At 41.1% G+C, this 16,826-nt stretch overlaps 1 protein-coding gene across 5 annotated transcripts in view; it reads right to left on the bottom strand.

The window, feature by feature from the left end:
* The window catches only part of Acaca (acetyl-CoA carboxylase alpha), a 208,039-nt gene that overhangs the window by 11,808 nt on the left and 179,405 nt on the right, over positions 1 to 16,826 (bottom strand). For all 5 annotated transcript variants that reach the window (XM_038324765.2, XM_038324766.2, XM_038324764.2 and 2 more), the window contains 2 exons: positions 11,297 to 11,474; positions 9,245 to 9,357 (listed from right to left, as the gene is read on the bottom strand). In XM_038324765.2, the coding sequence (XP_038180693.1) occupies positions 9,245 to 9,357; positions 11,297 to 11,474 (291 nt within the window). The remainder of the gene's footprint in view (positions 1 to 9,244; positions 9,358 to 11,296; positions 11,475 to 16,826) is intronic.

Raw genomic sequence — 16,826 nt, forward strand, 5'->3', positions numbered from 1 at the left:
GAATCTTGGCACAGATGTAGTCACAGTCCTTCCCTCTAGGGCCTGGCTTTCCACTGCATCACTCTTTGCTACATAACAGACTCTATGAGATAGTACTCCTGTCCCTGCTTTGTCACAGAGAGCCCATGTGTCTTCTTTTCCCTACAGGTCATGAGTATGAAAGTAGTGGTGGCAATCCTGCTCTCCAGGTCTCTCTTAAACAGGAAAAGTGACCACCTGAAGGTCTGTACCTCTCTCATCAGTTCACGGTCCAACAGCAAGGCTCCTCTATCCCCACAAGTCAAGATACCATGCCCACCACTGGAGTAGTTGGACTAGTCCAAATATAGGATTTTGTAGATGAGCGTCCCCTGGGATAGAGTATAGACCAGCATCTCTGGGTTTAGCAAGTCCTCAATAGGTGTCTGCGAAACTGCTAAGCACTAAGATCACCCCTAAGTCTCAAGGTGCTGTATTCCTTAGCTTCTAATGTCAGATTTGAATATTCTTAACCTCAAAGTAGTACAATTCAACCAAGTAGAACCAGATTCATGTAACTCACATCAGTCCTGACCCAATCCCTGACTAGGTGACAAAACTCTAGGTCTTAGGCTAAAAGAGAGGAAACAGGGAAAGAGAAAAGCAGATCCTGTGTGGATTGCTAAGCATGGAACACACAGTACCATCACCTCATCAGAGATGATGCTCTTGTTACAAGGAAGACCATCTCCATCTACTGGGTTTTAGTAGAGGTCTTGCTATGTTGTGCTTCCCTCCCTAATTACTTTCAGAGTGGGGTCTGCAATCAATACTGAAAATTTATCTGCCTGCCCAGCAAAGCTGAGTCCATCTAACTGAAGGAACAATAGGTGACAGCCCTGGTGCAGGACTTATCTGATAAGTTTTGTCACTAACGCTGACAAATACACAAGCACAGGTGATGGGCTGCAGCAGAGGAAGGCCTGTTTCAAGCATATGCCTGTATGGGAACATGTCGTGTCTTTTATGCCACTACGAATCATATGCTATGAATAGCTTTGGGCTGCTGAGTGAGCTGGAAGTATCACACATAAGCAAATGCTAACTAAGCAAGGATGGGACTCTAGCACTTAGTTTTATTTTATGTGACTTTTTGGATGCCCAGCTCCACCTCTCCATTTTAAAACTGTGAGAAGCAGTCACTGACCTGCTGTCTCAGACCCCATTTAGTCTTACCAACTCCTGAGGCTGTATTCTTCTTAGCATCTTACAAGTAAACATACAGATACCAAGAACTTGTGTGAGTCATCAAGGCCTCAGATCAAGAAAGTGACAGCCAGAACTCAGGGCAGCACTGCCCTGAAGCTGTTGGACGGTGTCACACTGCCTTTCTTACTTGCAGAGGACTACTACTTCAGTAGCAGTGGACCCTTCCATTTCAGGCTAAGTCATATGGAAGTCACCTTAGTCCTATTGTGTAGCGAAGACAGAAGAATGTCTGCCATGTTCTAGTAGCACCAAGATTTAAAGGAGCTTCCCCTTTACTATGAGGTTGAAAATGTAAAAATACTGGGCCCTCAGGAATGGCAGGATTTTCATGAAGAAAGTTCAGCAGGGAACTCCAAACCCTTCAAGATTCTTCTTCTAGGTAAACAGCTGACATTGCACTTGAACACACGTATGCATCTACATGGGCCATATATAACACACCACTTATTGTGTGTCAGGCCTGCACATGGGGCTTTCAGGATCATATACCTCATAAGTCAACACACACATGATTCAGACCTAGGCTGGACAGCTGTTAACCCTGCTGCTAAGCTGAATCCTTCAGTGCTGCCAAGTATTTTCCAGGTCGCTTCACATACATTATCTCTGATCCTTATAGACAAAGTATCCATTTTACAAACCAGAATAAAAAGAGGCTCTGAAATGTAAAGGGGTACCTAGCTGTTAAGTAACACAGTCATAATTTACACCTGGGTCTGGCCACCCCCAATGCCCGTGTTTGTCCTCCTTAATGGTACCAAAAGTGGCCAAGCAGATCTCCTGACAGTAGCTGGGCTGTTGGTTCTTTGTGTTTGCAGAATTAAGAGCAGCCTCAACACTTGGATGCAGGAGGAGGAACTACAGGGCGAAGAGAGCCTTCAGGAGGAGTAGGGGAGGTCAGGCCAATTGTGCTAGTCTAGAGTTTCAAAGGAATAATAAAATAAATACTATGGTGCTCTTGTTTTCTCAGGAGTTAGAAAATGAGGCAGCGTTTCCCAAAGGCCACCTCAGAAAAGAAACGGGGCAAGGAGAGGTGTTGAGAAGACTTAAACATGTAAGAAGGCCCAGAGTCTGTGTGTTTTGTTTTGAGGAGAAGTATCTCTAATCTTTTATGTCCTAGGAGCAGAAGGCTGCTCTCAGGTGGGTGCTCCCCTTGTGCCGTACATGGAGGGCCTGCTGTATGTAGCACAGCAGCCAGCCCCGGTAATGATTTAGGGGAGATTAACAAATATGTCAATGTCTATTTTCTGCTTAATTTAAAAGCGGCGTCTATAAAGATTTTTGACTTCTGAACCCTGTTCTCCTGAAAGAAAGAAGGTAAGAATGAGGAGGGGATGAAGAGTGATTATCCTATCATTGATCGTTTGTCAGGAGCATTTCTTATTCACTGGACTATTGTAAAAAGCTAAGCTCACGATCAATCCTGTAAGCTCCCTGTACAATTAAATATCTTGGAATGGTTTTCTTTCTTTTCTAGCCAGATTGCAGGGCCTCGGGGTTTTTAGGAAAGCAAGTGTGAGTGTGTGTGAGAGAGTGTGTATGTGTGTGTGTTTAAGAATATGCTCTACAGTCATTCTCTTCTGGAGTCCTGCCTTAGGCAAAGGCTGAGACAGGAGAAAGGTATGCTGCTCCTGTCCCTTCACAAAATCCAAGTTCCCATTAAATCCTAAAACACCAAACCTTATGATTACAGAGCCAACATACAAGAGTTAAACACAGATGAGGCATCGCTAGCCTAATCAAGTGTGAAGAGCTAATATCAGAGAAGCTATGATGCTTCCATTTGCTCTAACACATTAGACCTGAAAGGTCATGACCTCAAAGATGAGGAGACTAAGAGACAAGTAACTTGCTCAATGCTACAGAGCCAGGAAACCAGAGCTGGGGTTGTGGCCTATGGAGTCTAGCCATAGTCCTGGATCTTTATGCATTCTTTTAGATTCACTTGTTTTATCTGTATTAGTGCTTCATTTTTATGTGTGTGCACCACATGTAGACCTAGCACCTACACAGGTCAGATCAGCGCCTACATCGGATCCTCTAGAACTTGAGTTACAAATGCTGTGAGCTACCATGTGTGTGCGTGGTCTGGTCCTCTGGAAGAGTAACAAGTGATCTAACTACTGTGCTATTTCTTCAGCTACAATTCTGAGACTTTAAAACAGCTTAAACTGATCTACATGTATCCCAGGCCAGCAGCCAGTCAGCCATACCTGAAGCCAGGACAAGCAGTACCACCAGAGCAGCTACTGGCTTCTGCAGCAGTTGTTTAACACAGAAGGTGGCAGGTGAGGGTCAGCCCTACCCTAGGTCCTAGCAGACACAGGAAGGAGTTTCTGGGGGCTGAGACTTTTAAAGCCAAGAATGACAACCCTCAGAAGGCACACCCCTCAGTCTAAGTGCAGCTTCCTGTTTACAACCCTAATCTCGGAAATGGGGTAACGTTTTATTTTAAACAAAAGTAATATTAAGGCTTACATTTTAAAAATTTTTATTTATATTTTATATTTGAGGGTTCTGCATGTACACCTGCAAGGCAGAAAAGGGCATCAGATTCTATTATAGATGGTGGTGAAATAACACAAGGGTGCTGGGAACTGAACTCAGGACCTCCGGAAGAGCAGTCAGTGCTCTTAACCGCTGAGCCGTCTCTCCAGCCCAATATTAAAGTTTTTTTGTTTGTTTGTTTTTTTGTTTTTCGAGACAGGGTTTCTCTGTAGCTTTGGAGCCTGTCCTAGAACTAGCTCTTGTAGACCAGGCTGGCCTCGAACTCACAGAGATCCGCCTGCCTCTGCCTCCCGAGTGCTGGGATTAAAGGCGTGCGCCACCGCCGCCCGGCTAGTATTAAAGTTTTTAAAAAACAAAACATTCTTAACTTTTCTTATAAAGGGGCTATAAAAATTTAAACCTAACTTTTAACTTTTATTTTAAACCTAAGCTTAATTTTAACTTTTACAGACTCTTCTTCATTCTCTTAAAAAAGAAGTTTGCTTTGATTGGTTAAATATGAGATATACAAGAGATAAGAGCTGGATTACCCTCCCTGCAGGGCTCCTGAACACCACAGATATTTGACCTTGATACTGAAAAGCCACAATAACTGAACTCTTCTTCAGGATCAAAGGCATCAACACAAGTAGCAGTTAGAAGAACTATGCACTCATGTTTTCTTTGTTAGGAAAAAATTCCTCTATGAAGATAGTAAAAAAATCATCTAAAGTATCTCCATATTTCCATATCCATAACAGGAGTGCTTAAAAAAGCCAAAAACCAAAAACCACAAAAACCATTCTTGAGAAACTGTAAGTCAGACCTTGTTTTGAGTGCCCCAAGGGAGCTATTTAGAATGAACTTTGCAGTGAGTCCTTTGGTAAAGCAAATAATCCTTCTGTAATGGGAATGATTTTTCTCAATGCATCTAGGTTTCCCCTGACCCACAGTCCCATTTTCATATGTCTGCTTTTTTTTTTCAAAAGGGGCCACACCCACCTAACTAAATACAACTGCATATCATTGCATTTTGATTCTAAGTGCAATCTTCTCAGGGGATGTCTGATCCTGAAGTTCCTTGCAATAGTGTGAGTAATCTCGTTCATATTTAAATAATCATTATATTAACTCGGACTTCCAAATAAGAATAAAAATTGAATAATTCTCCCTTCAATCCTGCCCCCTTACCTCATATAGACATGGCCATATGAGAAAGTGAGGAAACAACAGAGAATTTTCAGAATTCTGGTATAGAGATCTCTCTACAGCCTTTGTTATTTTCTCTCCTTAATCTGCTCTCCCTAAATCTGACAGGGATCTGGGCCAATTGAGAATAAGTAGGGAAGAGGGCCTTGGACATATTCTGACAATGGTCTTCAGGTAGAGAGGCCTGGGTTTAATGAACAAAATCCCTGCCAAGTCCTAACTGTGAATCATACCTTTCTGGTGGGGGTCGGATGGGGGATAGGAGTGGGAGTGGGGGAGGGGGCACACAGGTGCTTCGGTAAATGTAATTAATTGAATTGGATTGGGATCAAACTAAAACAGCTCCCCCATAAATGTCACAGTCTCACTAAATTTCATCAAGCCAAATAGGCTTCGAATTAAAGTGAGGAGGTGGGTTTTTAGCTACTACCAACTTAAGGAAGAATGTAAGATCTCACTTACTTTCACGACAAAAAAAATACTTTCCTCAGCTTCCTCACCACACAGGACACTCCGTGCACTACAGGGGAGACACCACTTTCAAGGCATATAAACTAGGACATCTTTATTTCCTAGTCTCAACTTCCGAGGCAGATCTTCTTTCTGCCTCAGACAAGCAATACTGGGTCTTTTTAGTTGATAACAGCTTGAAGGGGTAGGAAAATGCATAGTTTGACAGTAACCCTGAATCTCTACCACCCAAGATAATCTTTTCCAGGTCATTCTTGTTGATAAAGAGGTAGCTCTGGAGAAAGGCATTCTGGAAGTTTCTACATGCCTATCTGCAACTGCACAAATCTTCAACTGCACCAGGTACCTCAGGTCATTACGCATGCTGGGTGCTAGTTAGGCCTGAAGGATCAAGCGAGGACCAGGAAAGTGCTGAACATGTCAGCCATTAGGGAGGTTTCATATCTACAGTAACAACAGCAAAATAATTGCTCTTAAAAGTAAGTGAACATGACGCTACATGGCAGGATGCCCAGCTGTTTGGGAACAGGGCCATGATAGAGAACAAGGGTCTTCCTACCTGACTTCTTTGCCCGGGTGCTTACTATACTGAGGGAAAGGGACAACAGGAAGCTAATAACTGCTTTGCACTTGGGCTACATAGTTCTGTCTCCATCTAAATTGATATGTCATTTCACCCTGCATGTAAAGAGGAGGCTCAATAAAGATCTATAGGGAGAACCCAGCTCACAGTTCAGCAAAGGCCAGGCTAGCACAGCACTACTTCTGCTCCCCAGCCATTCCTCTGCTCTGGTTCTGAGAGGCAGCACAGGGATTGATACTGGAAGACTGGGAAGGAATTTGATTTCCTTAAGTCCAAAATGGTCAGATGTAATCCTCCCTTCAATGACTTTAGCAAGGCATGCACTGAGAACACAGGGTCAGAACTGGTTCAGCAATGAGACATTCTGCTATCTGAACTTTGTTCACTTACTTTTAAGGGCAATTATTTTGCTGTTGTTACTGTAGATCTGCAAACTTCTTACCCAAACCAGCCACAGAAAATGGTTAAAAACTCATTTTAAAAAAAGTAAACTCCTGATTTCAATCCTTAGCTCTCTTATGTCATGTAGCTATCAAATAAAGAGTTTGGAAGAGATGAAGTTAACTGTTCAGAAATTATTATTCATATCCTTAGAGAATGAACTGTAATTTTTGTGCAGTCAATCAGTCTACACCGGTTAGTCTAGGTGCTCTGTGAATGCTCCCCAGTACAGTGGCTGACTTGGAAGGAGATCAGAAACACAAGATAACAACCACTCCCACAGGCTTTCTCCTAAATCAGATTTCCTCTGTGCAGTTGGTTTCAGCTCACAAAGGGAAAGAATCCCTGTTAGATTTAGACCAGGCTCAGTATTCAGCTTAGGGATTGAGAATTCTATTCTGTGCCCTCATGAACATTTATTGTATATTGTGGAAGACTTGTTTAATCTTGCTTTTTTTGCTTCAATTTTCCAATCTGAAAAATAAGGTCATTTTTCAACTACTTTGTAAAAGGTATTTTGGTAGTCTTTTGGTAAGGGATTGTGAAGGAAGCCAGAATGCAGTGTAAACTCTCCCCATACTGGGTTTCTATTATGTTGTAGTGCACTCAAGCCAATCTGCTACATTATAACTACTTAAGTAGTCTCTGAAAGGCTGCAAATACCTGTAAGTAACATATCCATGCTTAGACAACTATTTCTAATTTATATCAAGATGCCTTGAGTCAGAGCTTGCTTCATATTTAGCAGACTATAAATTCATTCATTCATTCATTCATTCTTTCTTTTTTTTTTTTTTTTTTTTTTTGAGACAGGGTTTCTCTGAGTAGCCCTGTTATCCTGGAAATCACTCTGGAGACCAGGCTGCCCTTGAATTCGGGATCCACCTGCCTCTGACTCCCAAATGCTGGGCGCAGATTCTTTTTTGAATGTCATTGTATGGTCAAGGTTAACTAAATATGATTTTCTTCAGCATAGATAGGAAATTGATAATGAGATGATTCGTAACAAACGATTAAATGGCCATCATTTGGGAGTCTCCTCCCTCTTCCCTACACATGCTTCTACAGTTAAAGGTGCTAGATGGAGATGGGAGCAACACCACTTTCTGTGAGAAGGAAGCTTTGGCCCCACACCCCTCACCACCCAGTCCTTGTGCACACAGATGTGGAGAGGATCCTCTTACTACCACCCCGTTACTCAAAGGGATGATAACAGCCATTGGGGGGTTAAAAAGAGGCAGTGAACCCCCAGTTAATGAGTAGGAATTCAGCAGGCAGTGCAAGATAAATGGGGCTCTCTCTGCTTCTGCTAGAGTCAGCATGAACTGCGGCCCCGCGGCTTGTTTGTGGCAAATGGAGTGCGCGAAATATCAAAGGGCAGTGATCCAGAAGAAGACCGACTTTGACAAATTTTAAATTGGCCAGAAAGAAAACCAGGGGAAAAAAAAGGAGGAACAAAAATAAATGAAAGAAAATTAGGCAATTCTTTGTGTCCTACAATTGTGGCATTGCTGCCTTTGTACAGAATTATTAGTAAAACAGCAGCGAGGATCACTGGATGCCGGGAGCAGTTATGAGCCACCTAAGTGAGATGCTTATCAGTGGCTGAAGCTTTCAGAGCTTCGCTGTGGACAGTTGTAAGTAACTCGCTCTTGGGCTGCAGTCACTTTAATTAAAGTGTATGGGGTTGGTCAGAAGTAATTATCCTGTTTGGAAAAGAAAGGGGGGAAAATACCTCAACAAATCTGGCGGCAGTAGATTTCAGAACAACTTCTGCCAGTTTCCCTTTGTATGTGTGCTTACCCCAGAAAGGGTCAGGCTGCGGCTGGGTTAGTTTTTGGTTGCTGTTACCTGACAGCAAACAATGGGGGCACAAACTGATTATTGAAACTCAAGTCACCACGTTTGGCCATGTTTCCATTGCTTAGACATGCAGCCTCAACACTATAGGCACTCAGGAGGGTGTCTGATCCTACATGGTAAAGATAATAGAATCTCCAAATAGTATTTCATTAAACTGTTCCCTGGACCATAAATGAGCTGGTGTCTTTCTGCTCCTCCCATTCACTAGGTTGTACTACTTTTTAAACATAACCTTTCTATTCCTTTAGAAAAACAAAAACACAATAAAACAAAACAAATTATCCTAGGCAATCTTTACTGACATAGCAAGTGGCTCAATGGAAGAAAACCAGTGTTTTAGAAGTATCCAAAAGTCATTATAGGGCTCCTACAGTTTAGTCTTCTTACAAGAGTTCTGAAAACAAATGAGCAACAGAGAACTGGCTAGACACACAATGTGCAGATGCTCCAAGGGTATGACTGCTGCAGTCACTATTTCGAGGCATATAGTGCACAATCTTTACTTCCATTTTCTGTAGCTCAGGATGACCCCAGAACACTGTCTGGGGAGAGACTAGCTTTTCTATAATGTGACACTGACTCATAACCCCTAGAAATGAGACAGGCTGTCCAAAGACTACAGAAATAAGAAATATTTAAGTTGCAGATATTCTTCACCTGATTAGCCTGCCTCCCAAAGCAACCTCTAACTAATGATAATCTATAAGAACATCCCATTAAGTGGGTTATTTGCAATTTAAGGAAATATCAGAAAAATCATGTGACTTTTCTTTTTCAGTATCTACCTTCCCTCCTATCACACTATTTCATTCTACCAGGGTTCTTACCACATAGAGGATAGTAAATAAAGATCATCATGAATTTGATCAAATGCTTCAGTGCTTCCTCCCCTGACCTATGAATGCACTCATTACAAATCAGCTGAATGGCTCATTGATTTGCCAGGAGAACAAGCAGACGTACCCAATCGCTCAGCCAAGCGGATGTAGACTGGATCTACCCGACGCATGGTTTTCACCAGATCCTTTTTGCGGAATTTGATTTCTACTGTCCCTTCTGGTTCCAGAACAGATCCCCTGGATGCAAAAAAGAAAGCAGAGGACACAGAATGAAATAGGTTATAATTTGTGGACCAGGAAATAGCTTCATTACTGTTTTAGCCACCCATGGTTCTCAGAAGTTACCCCTGGGAAAAAAGGCAAACATCTAAGATGTATCTAAGTGAGGTATGAGAAAGGTCTAACATAAAGCAATTTAAATAATTTTCATTATCTCACCAGTAGATTTCCATCCCAAGGAGAGAATACAGATTCCACCACTGACAGCTGACGAAGGTGACAGGCGTCACATTTTTGTTTTCAGAAAAGCAAACAAAACAAAAATCCCAAAAGGTAGGCCCCTAGCAGAGGAACTATCTCCAGTTCTTGGGCTGTACTTGTGTGTAGGGTGGGGGTACTGTTGATGACTGTCCTGTACCACAGCTGTTAATCTGCTCCTGAAACCAGACACACTAGGCCAGGCTGCTGAGAGGCAATAGATCCTTCTCTTTCTCTTTCTATTGTTTTTTAGTTTTTCTGTGTAACAGTCCTGGCTGTTGTGAAACTCTCTTTGTTTCAAGGTTCCTTGAAACAGGCTGTCCTTGAACTCACTGAGATCTGCCTGCCTCTGCCTTCCAAGTGCTAAGATTAAAGGTGTATGCCACCACCACGCAGCTAGATAAAAAATTTCTTAATGGACTTAAAAATTGTTTAGGGCAGGGTTTCTGGTATTAGAGTATCATTAATATTCACTGTAAGAAACTCTGAGGCCTTCACTTTGCTAACTTCCATAGCACCAAACAGGATGCTTTATCCACTTCTCTGATCTAATATCAGGGAATAGCTTAGGACTTAAAAATAATAAACTTGTAGGTGTAGAGTATCAGCTTAGGGATTCAATGGTGAAACTATTGCACATTCCCAAGCAGCATTTGAAGCAGAAGGCTAAGATTTGAGGAGATAGAAAGAAGTAGGTGTTCCAATAAAATGATGACATGCAGTAAAGTATACGGACAATGATGCTGATGTTCTTCGGAAAGGATCATGAACACATTATGAGAGGGTGCTGGGCTTGACGTGTCTTATTTAGTTTCAAGAACTTCCTTCTTACAGATGTAGGCTTCTCTGTAGTTTATTGAGGGTTTGCAAACAGAGTTCTTTAGCCATCTTAGAATTCCAAGAGAAGGGAGCAGCTTTGGTTTGGAGTCAGTACATGGGTTCTGTGGTGTATATCAATTAACTACTGAGCTCATTAACAGGAGACACAGTTCCAGAAGAGCAAAGGCCACTCCAAATTTAGCAATTAGTGGATTAATTTAACAATTAGTGGATTAAAACCTAGAACTGGGCTAGAGAGATAGTTCAGTGGTTAAAAGTGCTTGCTATTCTTCCTGAGGACCTGTATTTGATTCTTAGCACTCATGATGGCTTTTACAACTATTTAAGTCCAGCTCCAGGGAGCTGACACCCTCTTCTGACCTGTATAGACAGACCCTACACCTGACATACATTCATACAGACACTTGCACATACACATAAATAAAAACAAATCTTACACACACACACACACACACACACACACACACACACACACCAACAAAAACAACCCCTAGAAGTCCTGATTACATTTGAGTCTTTCATTCCTTTAATCTCCCTTTGCTCCAAAAAGAGATAGTTAAGAGTCATATCCAAACAGGAAGGGAGAATCTGAGTTTGGAAGGGCCTGGGAAAGAGAACTTTGTGGTAAAATGATGTGGGATGGAGACTGGGATGAGAAAACCTGACTCCAACCTGGTTTCCTTCTCATGCAAGCAGATACTATTTAGATAGCCTATTTTTTTTTTTTTCTCACCTTAGAGTCCTTTGGGAATGGAAAGATTCAAATGAAATTGTCTTGGCTACAATTTTCCCTAGGGGCAGGGAGACCAAAAGCTAGAGGGTCCCCAGAGGCATTGAATGCAATAAAAAGGCATAATACCTGCTTTCTCGGTCAGCATACATCTCCATGTGTCGAGGGTTGATGGTAGGGTCAATCACAACCCAAGAACCACCCCGCAGTTCAGCTTGGGGAGGAATGTAAACCATAACAGGCTGGGAACATTCTCGCAAACCATCCACAATGTAAGCGCCAAACTTGAGCACTTGGTCATACATATCTATGGAGAACAAGACAAATTAGAAATAAACTTCTCTTCAAAGCAGATATAGAAAACAGACTATGATGGCACACTGTATCTCCACGGGAGAAGTGACAGGACTGAGAGTTCCAGCCACCAGGAGTCCTATGACAATCCCAAAGGCAACAGAGATTGGTGCATCTACCTGTACCCCACTCGAGACTTCAGAGGAGCTTCAAAAGCACAAGACAAAAATCCAGTCATTCATAAGATACAGTATGCAAAGCCAACGATTAAATATCCATTTTATACCCTCCTTGCATTTCGGTATTCAGGTTTCACCACATTAATTCATACTTGCTCTACAAACGTTACGTATTTTTCATGTCAATATATGATCTCTCTCACTACATTAAGTTTTCTGAAAGAAGAAACTATTCTAGCTATTTTTCAATTCCTTTCACGATTCTTAGAGTACAATGAGTTCTTAAAATATGCAACTAAATTTTTTTTTTTAAAAATGCAGCTAATAGCAATGGGTCATGAAAAAAATTCATCCTTAAAAGCTGGAGCCAGGGATGTTAGGGCACACCTATAATCCCTGTTCTTGGGAGGCCAAGGCAGGAGAATTGTGAGTTGTGAGGCCAGCCTGGACCACAGGATAAGTTCCAGTTCAGTCTGAGAAACTTAGTGAAGCCTGCTTCAAAAATAAGATAAAAACTGGACTTTTCATCCCTGTATACACAAAAAGACCTGCCCAGTACTGAAACATACTCAGTACTTAAAGTCAGTACTGAATGAGTGAATGAGCATACATACTTTTGAAAGAACATAAAAATTATTTAGTAATTGTACTTTTATAGGATAATAGTGAGTAGGAAATTATATATGCACACTCACATATGAAATCTCACATGGCCACATGAAAAGCCAACCTTTCCATTCTGTTCGAGAATACTCAGTAGTCCCCCAAAGGCCAGGACCAGCTTACAAAGACCCTTGGTGCATAAATGAGCGAGTCCTTGGGATCAGTCCTTTATTTCCCAGTGTTTTAAGGGCCGCTTCCCATTTCCCAGCTCCCTAAAGTTTAAACATTGCTAGTGTTAAGGCTCTGATTCCAGACATTTAATGAGTACTTCAGTGGAGCCACAAAGGATCCTTCCCAAATAATAAAGACAGGTTCAACCGGGCTCCACGTTTCCTATCCAGACAGGACTTCAATTTGGAATAAATCAATTCTGAAAACCAAGGCAAAGAAGCATTTTTTGGGATGTTAGGAGCAAACCAAATAGAAACTTCCATTGTAGTTACGAGCAAATTAAATTGCCACTTTCTCCAGAGTAAAAATGGCTCTATATTCAGAACACCAGTGAGCACAGCTTATTTTGAGGCATATGCCTTTGGCCATTGCTCTAACCTGGCTTATCTGTAAGGACTTCAGAAATTCCAAGTTTCTCCAGGATACATTTCCTAGTCTGTGTGGAGCATGTATGGTCATATACTCTGTATATATGGTCAGAGTGAAGACATTTAATTTACTGCTAATTGCACAACTGCTGTATGAAGAGCAGGAATAAAGGACTTGAAGCACTTTACGCTAATACTGTGCTTATGAAAATAATTGCTCAGCTCAAATTATTTTAACTAAATTAATTCTTTAGTGGATATTTCAACCAATGCTACATAATAAAATAATTGTGTAATTAGCAGTACATTTTTCAGTATTGCCAAGAGAACAGTTTCAGAACAAGTAGCAGAAAGGAGTGGCCTTGGTATATGCACTGAAGAGAAAAGGAAAGTCTAAATAAAAGATGAAAATAAACAGAAGATAGAAAATAAGTCATTTGACTTGAAAAAAATGATATTATAGGTAAATGAAGACAGTCTACAGCCACTTTCCTCATTTTTGTTAAAAGTGAATTTACATGAAAATCTATCTGGTTAACAGAGCTACTCTCCAAAGGGCATTTAATACTAAAAAGACACCACCTGACTTCACACTACATAGAATTAAGATAAAGCTAAGTGCAGATTTTTCATTTTTTTTTTTTTTTTTTGTGAAAAGGATTTTGGTTTTTCCTTATCATCTGGGTAGATTACTGTATACCAGGAATCATGACTGTACACATACATACTCATGTGCCCAGGTATAAATGTACAACATTAATAATCAGAATATTATCTTTTTCCTATATCCATGTTATAGCTAGTAAAAGGAAGTTTAGTTAAGTAAGACTAAATGGCAGAGATGACATCCAAATGCAGTTTTCCTTTTGAGACAGGGTTTCACCATGTAGCCAGGCTGGCCTTGACCTTACGATTCTCCTGTCTTTGCCTCCAGATTGCTGAGACTGCAAGTATGCATTTCCACGTCCAGATTCAAGCGCACATCTTACAGCTTTAAATCCCACTCTACTGCCTCACTTCACTCATTCTTACTGCTAGGAGAGGGGGTGAGGCTTGAGAGGAATCTGAAACATCTGATGGCTGACTTCACTTAAACCAGAAGACACCTGAGTGACTGCACCTACCTGTGGCCTGGATTTCCTTTATGTTCAGAGGTGTCAGGAACTATATTGATGGAACTAGCAGTTATGTGAAGGATCTGGCTGCCAAACAAATACCTTTAGGTACCAAAACTGACGTAGAAAAGGGACTTTAGGTTTCTTTAAAGCTGCCATGCTTACAGCTAAAATAACACCTTCATGTCCTTTAAATACCATCTCCCCTGGAACACCAGCAGACCCATAATGCAATTTTTACAGCATCCCCAAACTGGCTATTCAATATAAACACAAAGCAAATTCTACAATTAATATGTTAATACTGAATTGCAAGTTTCCCCAAACCAGGTATTTTCAAACAATGACCTGACATACAAATGTCTGAAACTCCTTCATATTTAAAAACCAGAGTAAAAACTTAGCTAATATCAGAGGTGGGGGTGATCTCCAAGGGTTTATGCTGACTGGAGTCAGTTCAGAAAAATTTAAAGTCATGTATGTGCTTGCAATTTCTGGTGCCTGAGAAATGCAACTGGACTGGAAATGGAAATATTGATCCATTCTTGACTGGAGAGGAAGGAGCTTTCTAGCATCCTGGGAAAGTACATCTGCAAGAATGGTGATCACACCCAGCACCCAGGTATCATCTCTGCCTGGGGCCTTCATTGTTACACAACATGGATAAGTTGTGGCAGTCACATTGGGAGGAGGGTATGGAAGTATTTTCATAGTGCCCCATACTCGCAAACTGGAACGGATCTTATTGGCTTAGGCAAGATTATATTAGGCAGTGAGGTAAACATTAGGCATACACAAGCTGCATACATGTAATGTCTCTCATGAGTTCATTATGGCTGGCGGACATTGTATTTCAACATCCAAGTAACGAGAGACTTTAAAATAGACTTTCATTCCAGTTAAAGTTTTCAATAAATGTGGTTTTTTATTGTTATTTATAACCTGTCCGAGGAAAAAATAGTAAGTATAACACAAAAAGCCAACTGAGAGTGACCCTGTAGCACCAGCAGTGAGGCGGCTTAATATCACTGGGATTTGCATCCTATCAAGCTATTCACACTGAGGCTGGGACCCTGGTGCTAATTTCTAGTAAATTTCACGCTTGATGTCTCCCTGTTGTGGGTCATTGCCGGTTCGTCTAAATAAACTGCTTCCAAATGGCTCTTCCATCTAAATATTCAGCCAGTTTTTATAATTTAATTTTGCATTATGCTGAATAGCCTTCCGGCCAGATAGAACTCATTGGAAAAAAAGCACCAATACCATCTTGACAAGCTTTTATTTATTTATTTATATTTTTTACTGCTCGAATTAGACCTCCTAGGCCGACTAGTAAAGAGTTTTTTTTCCCCTCTCCACTAATGTCAATTTTCAGCATAGCAAGAGCTGTCTCTAATCTTTTCCTACTCATTACACACAATTTTGGAGTCATTTTACCCACAGTGCAGTCGGCTCCTGGCTGTGTGTTTGTGTGCACTGAGGGATGGCATAATTGTTTATTTTCCCTCCCTGCATAATCCCCAGCCAGTATTGAAACCAAAACTGCAAACATCTCCCCAAGGGATGTGAAGAATGACAAGAGGCTCTTAGTTTAGGTCCCTTTACATGAGATAATATGTGGGAAACAGCCGGACCTGTATGTACACAGGAGAGCTTGTTCTTTCCCTTCTTGATTTCACACAGATGTCGATCTCCCCTAAAGTCTACCTGTCTTATATGATGTGTAAATGGATGCATCACACCAAAATTAAGAAGAAATAACCTTGCTCTGGACTATATTAAGCCAATAGCTAATTTCCAACCAGGGACAGAAGAAGGAGGAGATGGCAGTTATTATTTACTGAGTAGGGTTTAAGTTGAAGATGGTAAAGTTTGGGACAGAAGTAACACTAATTGTTAAACAGCACTACCAATAAATTGTACACTTAGAAATCATTAAGATGAGGATTATGTGTATTTCACCACAATTAAAAATAACTTTTTTGAGACAAGAAGTTACTATACAAGCAAACTAATTTTGAATTTGCTGTAATGTTGACAGAACAAACAAAAACCAAAAATCATTTCTGAACTCTAGCTATTTCTTCCTGCAATTAACTACGAACATTTCCAAAGGAGGGGAAAATAAACAAGTGATAACTTTCTCAAGATACCCAGGGATGTTCCAAGTTGACTCATTTTGTTCCTGGACTCTGGTCAGGAGAGAGAGAGAAAAAGAGAGAGATTGGAAGGCAGGATGGTTCAGTGGGTAAAGGCACTCAGGGAGCAAATCTGGCCAACAGAGTTGGATCTTGAACTCATGGAAAGGACAGAATTGACTCCATAAAAGCATTGTGGTGTGCTTATATGTGTATGCATTACACACACACACACACACACACACACACACACACACACACTTAAAAAGAGAGATGGATCTACATTTTTCTATCAACTCTGTCATTTTTTAAGCTAGTCACTTAAAGAGATTTACTTACCCCAAGCCTCAACTCACGTAAACTGCAGACAACAGTTTGACATGTCTCCTAGAGGTGCGTGTTATGATTACAGGAGACGACATGAAAGCAGTTAATAGAGCTTCTAGTGCAAGATTCATTAACCCTTCTGCACCATACTGAGAACTTGCTATGTAACCCACAATGGCCTCAAACTCATGCCAATCCTCCTGCCTCAGCTTCCCAAATGCCTTCAACGAATCTTAATTTTGTTCTTAATGTTTCAGGGCTTAGCCACCAGCAAGGGACTGATGCCAAAACAGGCAGCAGAGTTGAAGCTTTTAGTAGAAGTGACAACTCTGACCTCTAGACAAGTGACTCCCTGTCAGTGTGTCAACAAGAGTGTATTCTTAGAGCTCTGCAGTGAAGTCACT

This window comes from Arvicola amphibius, chromosome 4, assembly GCF_903992535.2.
Source record: "Arvicola amphibius chromosome 4, mArvAmp1.2, whole genome shotgun sequence".
Taxonomy (NCBI): domain Eukaryota; kingdom Metazoa; phylum Chordata; class Mammalia; order Rodentia; family Cricetidae; genus Arvicola; species Arvicola amphibius.